The sequence below is a fragment of the Branchiostoma belcheri genome, unplaced genomic scaffold (assembly GCF_001625305.1).
Source record: "Branchiostoma belcheri isolate BF01 breed outbred unplaced genomic scaffold, Haploidv18h27 scaffold20, whole genome shotgun sequence".
NCBI classification, from domain to species: Eukaryota; Metazoa; Chordata; class Leptocardii; order Amphioxiformes; family Branchiostomatidae; genus Branchiostoma; species Branchiostoma belcheri.
The window spans coordinates 1397604-1405906 of NW_017803491.1; the positions used below are offsets into that span (position 1 = coordinate 1397604).

At 41.4% G+C, this 8303-nt stretch overlaps 2 protein-coding genes across 3 annotated transcripts in view; one reads left to right on the forward strand and one right to left on the reverse strand.

Annotated features, from left to right (window-relative positions):
• LOC109469242 (cell division cycle 5-like protein) overlaps positions 1–2084 on the forward strand; it is an 11727-nt gene extending 9643 nt beyond the window's left edge. Inside the window, exons 17-18 of the mRNA XM_019767714.1 lie at positions 1237–1365; positions 1805–2084. Coding sequence (XP_019623273.1) covers positions 1237–1365; positions 1805–1930 — 255 coding nt within the window. The 3' untranslated portion in view covers positions 1931–2084. The remainder of the gene's footprint in view (positions 1–1236; positions 1366–1804) is intronic.
• Positions 2085–2240: 156 nt separating this feature from the next.
• LOC109469269 (zinc finger protein 271-like) lies at positions 2241–6132 on the reverse strand. Of its 2 annotated transcripts, none has more exons than XM_019767760.1 (2): positions 5976–6132; positions 2241–5076 (listed from the first exon to the last, which is right to left on the reverse strand). In XM_019767760.1, exon 2 carries the CDS (start codon positions 4984–4986, stop codon positions 3805–3807), a length of 1182 nt encoding a protein of 393 aa, XP_019623319.1. In that variant the 5' UTR covers positions 4987–5076; positions 5976–6132; the 3' UTR covers positions 2241–3804. The 2 variants fall into 2 exon arrangements, with proteins under 2 accessions (XP_019623319.1, XP_019623318.1); XM_019767759.1 differs by lacking the exon at positions 5976–6132 and adding an exon at positions 5737–5904.
• Positions 6133–8303: the final 2171 nt, after the last annotated feature.

Below are 8303 nucleotides of genomic sequence, written 5' to 3' on the forward strand. Positions count from 1 at the left end.
AACACAGATCTGGCTACAGTTTCCGAGTGGCTACAACACTGGAAACTAGAGGCTAATAGGGACAAATGTAAAGTTATGTTTCTCACTACCCGCCCCCTCCCACAAAGGATCCCCCCGGTCATCTTAGCCGGTACCACCTTACAGATTGTCCACAGTCACAAACACCTGGGTGTGACCCGAACCAGTAAACTCACCTGGTTTGCACACGTCGAAGCCATGACAAACAAGGCAAGACGTACTGCTGGAATGCTCTGCGCCCTTCGGAAAAAGGTGCCCAAGACCATACTACTACAACTGTACAAAATCATTGTCAGACCAGTTCTAGAATACGCTGACATCGTCTGGGGTGGTCTCACCATGCGTGATCAAAAGACCATCGAATCGGTCCAATACCGGTCAGCCAGAGTGATAAGTGGACACCACGGGATTCCTTATCCCTCTCACAAATCTCTCTATTCTCAGTTTGCCCTCCCTACACTTACTTACCGTCGTAAGGTTCACGCAGTAACCACTCTGTACAAATTGAAGAATGGTCACTGCCCGCCCCACCTAGCTAGTTTATTACCTGTTACCAGGACATCCGCCATACACTCCAGATACCCCCTCAGAAATGGAAATAATCTTTGTGTACAAATCCCCAAAAGCTCCAGAACACAGAATGCCTTCCTCCACAGAGCCACCCTCTTATGGACTCCCTCTCAGTTGACATTCAATCGGCCCCAACACTGTTTTCTTTTAAAGCTAAAGCATGGAAATCCTTCGGGGATCCATATTCTACTTAACTACACATCACATTTGTGTCACCTCCCGACTTAACAGTTGTACATATTATCTCCGAGTCGGCAACTTTGTAAATACTTGGACTCTACCACTCAAACAATATGTATTTCATAAATGTAAGCACATATTATTCTTATTGTATTTGGATTGTAATATGTATTTTATGTATGTATAACGTTTCTTCCTACTCCCCAGGGTGTCCCTTAATAATAGTCTCTGACTAGTTGGGACACCCTGGCTTCTTTGTAAGCCAAATAAATAAATAAAAAAAAAAATAATGTTGGAATGTACTTTATTTCCACGAAACTACAATTATGGCCTAAAGTGTCCAAATTCTCACAAAGAATTATGGGAAAAGAATTGAAGTCTGCCATCTCTCACTCCCAAACAGAAATGTGATGTTTCAGTACTATGTGTGTTTATGTTTGTTTATTGTTTGTGTGTTGTCCCCTGCAGTCCCGTGCTACAGGACTGTACAAACAGCTACAGGAGATGCACGACCAGACCGAGCAGACGTACGTCGAGCTGAAGACGTTTGAAAAACTCAAACAGAATGAAGATGTGGCCATTCCCAGGAGAATCGAGGTACTCTCTTGTACAACCTTTCATGTTAGAAAAAATGCATGCTTTTTCTGCACGTTTACTTAAAAATGTATTCGACACAGAAAATTTAAAGAAAAAAACGCACTGAAGAGCCTTGGAATCTGCAAATGCAGTTTAGTCTTCTTCGGGTTTGGATACGAATTACTTGGGACACATACTAGTAATTAGTCAATGCTTTGTCCTTGTTTTTGAATCCAACATTCCCTAATATTTACAGTGTGTGTCTTTTTTGTTACATAGTTATTTTGATCTCTTATAATAGCAAGACCATTAGGTAGATTTTATTTTCGTATTTGTATATTGTAGCTTTGTTACTGTATGCTTTTTTTTTATTACACATTTTGTTCATTTGTGAAGAATAAACAGAATTGAGGTCCGATTGATCTCTAACTAACGCCTCTCATTGCGTGTGTTCCCGTAGTCGTTGAAGGAAGACGTGAAACGACAGACCGACCGTGAACACGAGCTGCAGAAGCACTACGCAGACCTGATCGTGGAGCGAGACATGCTCGTCAACAGACTACAGCAGGGGAAGGCCAACCAATGAACAACAGGTCACATGATGGCAGGATCTCAATCTGATTGGTCAACTGGTGTCAAGGCCCTTTGGTGTAGCATTCAGACCGTAGGCAGAACATACTGCGCCTGCATGAAACCCGTAATGTATTGTGCATAGACCTTCAGCAGTATGTCTCATTCAAGTATTCCCGCATTTGAGAATGACTTATCTATAGTTTTCGAAGGTTGTGTCGGAAAGAATATCGTCTGCAACATTGACCAAACATTCTAAGAAAAACGTGAAAAATCTGGGTTTTGTTCAGGTGCAGTACGTTCTGCCAATGCGTATTAGGACTCCAGCTTCACAGGCACACCTTAGCAATGTATATCTAAGTCCAACTGCTAGTAAAGCTAGTAAGAGGCTCCTACTTTATTTGATGATAATACTGTAGATTACATTCTGTGATGATTTCTAGGAAGATCTCTTTAAATACGTCCGTTCTGGGATGGTTGGCTAGCCTGAGTTGAACCCAACAGATGATGTAATGAATTTATCTGAAGATGTTTCAAGACAAGCTGTGTAATTATTGATAATTTGATTTCATTGTGACACAAGTAAGACATGCCTGCCCCCCCCCCCCTTCCTTCTTGCTTTTACATAGACAATTCCTGTGCAACCTGTACAGCTCAAGACTTGATAGCAGAAAAGGGGACAAAATACATGTTAGGTTAAATACTAATGCTGTGAGTTATGCTATATATGTTTTCTTCAAATAAAACTGAAATAAGCTTTTTTGCACAGGAATTGTCCATTTACACTTAAGTGACTTCAGCACAGAAATAACTCAATACATGTATACAATGTATCTTCATAAAAATTATCTCTAAGAATGATAATACTTTCGTGGTATTTCAGACTTCTGTTTCATATCGTAGTAATACTTTCACCTAGGAATTGTCTTAAATCACACTGTGGTGTTCCTTCAACTTTACTTTCACTGAAATGGCAAGAAAGAACAACCTTTTTCAATAAAATGTGATGTCTTGGAAAGAATGATTGATTTTGCTGTTGCTCTCTTGTAGTTTCTATCACTGATTTACACTTTTTTAAAATACTTTTTTGTCCTGATCTACCGTAAATGTTAATCGTACACGTACATGCAGAGGTTAGTGTCATTGATACTGGTGTTATCATTTTACAAGGTTACATATAGAACTTTTATCATTATGAAAAGGGTAGTAAGGATTCTGTTAGTATCTTCAATCTTAACAAATTCTTGACATCATTAAAAGCTATCTACCAATTGCCTCTACAATTTTAAATCTTATACATGTAATTACCTAAGTTTATTTTAGATAACCCTCTCCAGAAGTACTAACAGTATTAACCATAATACGTGATAAATAAATACCTGCGTGTAATAAAGAGATAAATATTGGTATTTCATAGACGTAACCTAAACTATCTATACAGAGTGCATTATGTATACTAGTAACGTTAGTTGTATACACATGGATAAATAAGTACATTATTGATTTCTGGACTTGAAATACTTTTTTTTTTTCTGTACGGCTGCACTGATGCAGGTAACATTGAAAATTACCTGCACCAGACAAATTTTACCTTCATAATTTCAATACATGCATCATACTAAAAGCTATTCAGAGAATCAGAAACCGTTGCTCACTATTTCTTTTATACTTAATAGGTGGCAGCAATCAATGCAGCCAATAAAAATCCACATACACCTACAGTGTACATGTACAAAATGTATATGTAAACCCATGGCCACTTGCAGATGGGGTTCAGGTAGACATCAGAAATACCGGTACTTGCGCAGCCCCAGTGTTACATTTACATGTACTAAGGTGCAGAATTTGAGCCCTGAATTTGTATGCACCTTATTACATTATTCTACAAAACTATGAGGCCACCTGTCTTGCAACATTGTGGATGTAACAGTGCCACTTCATCTGGTTCCTGTTCTCAAACTTCCCGTCACAGATTAAGCAAAGAAACCTCTCCTCTAGCTTCAGTACCCGCGTGTGCCGCATGAAGATGTGTCCGACAAAGTCTTCCAGCTTCGCAAACTGTAACGTGTTCTTACAGGTCACCCCTTCACATCTGAACGCCCTCCGTGCCTCCGAGTGGTAGTTTAGCACGTGTTCCTTGTTGAGCTGTAGCGGGCACAGACCGCAGCGCCACTCGCGAATCCCCACTGCCTCCATGTACAGTCTGTGGATGACGTCCGCGTCATCTTCGAACACGAGAACGGGATTCTGTCGTATTTCAGGCGGGAGCTGGTACAGCCAGTGCCAAGCGAGATGGTTGAACGACTCCGACAGCGTGTACAGTACTGGAGGCTTTCGTCTTGACAAGACGCACTGGTCGGAGCAGAGAGAACAGCGGAAGAACTGTGACCGCGAAGAGAAATGTCCGTCATCCTCCTCCCCTATCGGATTAGCCACGTGCTGATTATGCCGATAAAAGTGCCACTCTAAGTCCGTCCTGTTATAGAAAGCGACAAAGCACAGGTCACAGACAAAGAAGCTTTCTTTCTCGGCTGGCCTCCTGAGTTCGCAGTGTTTGAAGAACATGTGTTGGATGTACTTCTCGCGGTTCTGGAATGAGGCGCCGCAGCACAAGAGCGGCGCGGTGGCTTCCACGTGCTCCTCTCCCACGTGGTGGTACCTGTCGCTCGTGGTAGCAAAACCCTCCCCGCAGAGACCACACCTGTACGGCTTTCGCTCCTGCACCTTGAATCCGAGATAAAGCTTCGCTAACAACGTTATATCCTCCTCTACATTCACAGCCTGTTTTCTATAGTACAGCTCTGGTGGGACTTTGTTCTTGCGTATCGGAGGCCCTCGCTTTTGTTTCGGAGGTCTCCAGTGGTTCTGAAGATGTTTCACTCCTTCTTCAAGTGATAAGAGGGTGTGAGTTCGAGCTCGCGTGCTCTCCAAGGAGCATAACTTACAGTAGAAAACCCTGCCACCAACCTGCGCAGCAGAATGTTCCAGGTCTAGGAACAGACTTTCAACAGGCTTGGTAATGGGAAGTTCCATCTTAACATCCTGTCTTTGCAACTGGCACTCTCTATCCATTCTGCAATTTGCAGTAGAATTGCAAAGTCTTTTCGGACAATCTTTAGGCAACGTAACAATTTCTTCCGGGTCTACCAGTGATTCACTTTTCTGAAAGGAATATCAACACATATAAGATGCTGCTATATGTTCATGAGCACACTGTCTTCACATTATGTAACATTAGGACAATACAAAAAGTAAATTTTCTGGTCATTTCTTTTCAAACTATTAGTAAGTTGAATAAACCCCATGCCAATTTGACACCTTACGTGTGCTTGAAACACAGCTTTTAAACATGTTTGTTTACATTCTGGTAGTTTGTGGTGGCACCACAAACTGAGTGTGCCACTGTGTGAGCTGTTTTTAGCAAAAACCAGAAATGTGAGACAATTGCACAAATACAATTTATGTTGAAAAGCGGAAGTAAAAATACAATCACATGAATACTTTTACTAAAATACTGTACTTCCATATTTGGTGCAAAAATATTACATAGTGCCCCTTTAAGGCATAGTCTAAAAAAATTAGATTCTCAATTAAATGAATGTTTTTGGTACCAATATGTAACATGGTTACCCTAAAGCTATGGAAAATGATGTTATCAAGTAATAAGTTACTAGTAGCATCATGATATAAAATCGTATCAAAAATTTCATCTGAACAGAATCCCTCCCCTACTAATATGTACAATATTCACATCGAAAACGTGGCTTCTTGTAGCATGCATCTTGTTTACTATGGCTTCAAGGATTTGCAGAACAAACTTACCTTTTTTCAAATATACATCTTTCAATTATAATATTGTTGATGCAGTCAGAATTCTCACTATTTTTGTTGACAGAATGACAGAACCTTCGCTGGCTCCGCCTTCCTTGCGGATGTCACCTTTGACCTCCTTTTTAAATTTGCTGTACACGAGCGACATCTACCCTTTTCTACCAGAACTCCAATGCCAAACGATTGACGCAACGTAAACATTTACATTTTCTCTGCAAAATTTTACCTACTGTATAATCTTGTGATGGGTCCGTTTTCCATTAGTAGGATTTCTTGAGAGCCGTTGAATGTCTCAGCAACAGATTTGTACAAATGGCTTTTAAGCATTCATAACGTTTATAGGTAGCCACTATTTCAATATTCCCTGTAGGGTCATATTGGAGAGTTGTATATAACGTTACATGATCCGACATGTGTCATGTGTGAAGCAGCCCCGCCTAGAGACGATGCTCCGCACTGCATAAGATTCCTTTCTTGTGACATTGCCTTCTATTACACTCTTGAACTTAGCAAATTATGTATATATACAGTCAAGTCGTGCGTGGACCATTAACGTTATATATCATGACGGAAATGGCTGTGGTTTCCTGTCCTTCAAAGGTGTGGCCCACGCCACTGACCGAGGGGTCAGCTTGGTGAGTTTTGGAGAAGATCTAATATTTGTGAAGAGACTGGGTTACGTTTGGGTCACACTTTTATGTCTCTCATTAGGGGCTATGAGTGACGCGTGCGTCTGGGTATGTCTAACTACACACACACACGTGGTGTGATGATTCCTGAATGAAGTAATCATAGCATATGTCAGTTAGACATTACCAGAAGAATCATGTGTATTCAGAGTACTAGTACTCTTAGTCGATGGCTAGTACGTTCGGATTTGATATCGTGAATAAATCTTGAAAAGCCTTTTTCTCACTGAAAGTATAGGGGGAAATACAAGGCCATGCCCTCTATATAATGATTTTTAAAATTATCATTTGCAGAATCATACCTGAGGGATACATGAACAGGATCAAAGAAATTAAATAAAGCTAAAGAAATGCTGTCTGATATAATACTACTAGTACTAGTCCTGCGTTTGTTATTATGGGTTTGACTTCCGCTTTGAAGACAATAGACGGTATATCATAATCTCCAAGCAGATGGTGGATTTGAACGATTGTTTTTAGCTATAGCTAGACTGCGTCGGACAGGCAGATAACGTTACGATTTTCACTCCAATAGATATCTGCTTGGAGATTACCCCTCCCCAGCATCAGATAAGATGGTCTGACTGCAGTATTCCCGTCTGCGTGATTATGACGATTATCGAGGCGGTGTCAGACCCTGTACAGCGCCGTGGGAAATGTAGCGGCCCTCCGATATGACTTACCGCTGTAGGCACGTCAATTATGACGTCTTGGCGGATCGATTCGTCGTCATGTGCGACTTTTTTCTTCAGAACTTTGAAGACATTTCGAGAGTTACGTGACTACATGTACAAATAGACCCCTATGTTCCTTTTCCAGTTCAAGCATATTTGTCTTTTGTTCGTGTTTTTGCGTATGTTCTATCGATATCAAGGTGATTGGTTCTCCTTGGTTCTAGGTGCAGACTCGGTTGAACGTATTGATGCATCGAAAAAAAGGACCTATTAGTAATATCCGTGGTTTGAAAGCCTTTGATCGACTTTGAGGGCAAGTAAATGGGTGAAACTATTTACCAGTAAGAATTTTCCAAAATACTGATAAGATTTCCGTGAACCCTGAAGACGTACACGCCCGTAACAATATCTTCTCCCCCAGAGTAGAGCCCGTTCTTTGCGAGGCTGATCCCCTCCACCCCCGATAGAAGATCAGATACCGGGCGAGGTGTCTCCTCTCCCCGGCTGGGGTCCGGAGCTTTCACGGTGTGAATTCTGCCGAGGAAAACTCTTATTTGTTTTTCCCAAGGAAGGACTACCGATCCCGGCAAAGCCGATAAAGACAGGATTTTCCTAAATCCATCCTAAGATTTACCTACAGAATTGGAGCAAACGGTATACGACATTTTGTCATTTTGTCATTTATTACAACGCGGCAAACTGGCTTGTCTAAAACTTTGGGCATATAGAGTTCATGAGAATTTTTTACCCGCTTCAAAAATAGTCGAGAAAGATTTACAGCAACTGTTCAAGTTAGATTTGTTTATTTTCTCCTCGTTGTCGGGCACTTGCGAAGTTGTTGTTGCATTGTTCCCGGCTGTAAAAACGCTAATAACGTCTCGAAGCGGCTCCTGTTTTGAAACAATTGTTGTGTGTAAACACGGTAATAGGTGGGTCGGCATGGCGGGGACTCGTGAATGGGGAAGAATGTTACAACAGGGAAACTCTCTGGTGGGAGACTGGCTATTTTTATTATGAGCAGCCACGATGTCGGGAACTGGACCGTTTTAATTTCCCACCATTTCAGCTGCAATATGTGTGGTGGAGGGGGAGGGGGGCATATGGTTCATGACGTCGACCTTCAAATCTTGATCGTAGCAAAGGTTATTGAATTTAGATGTTTTGGTTGCTGCTATCAAGGAGCTTTCATCACATG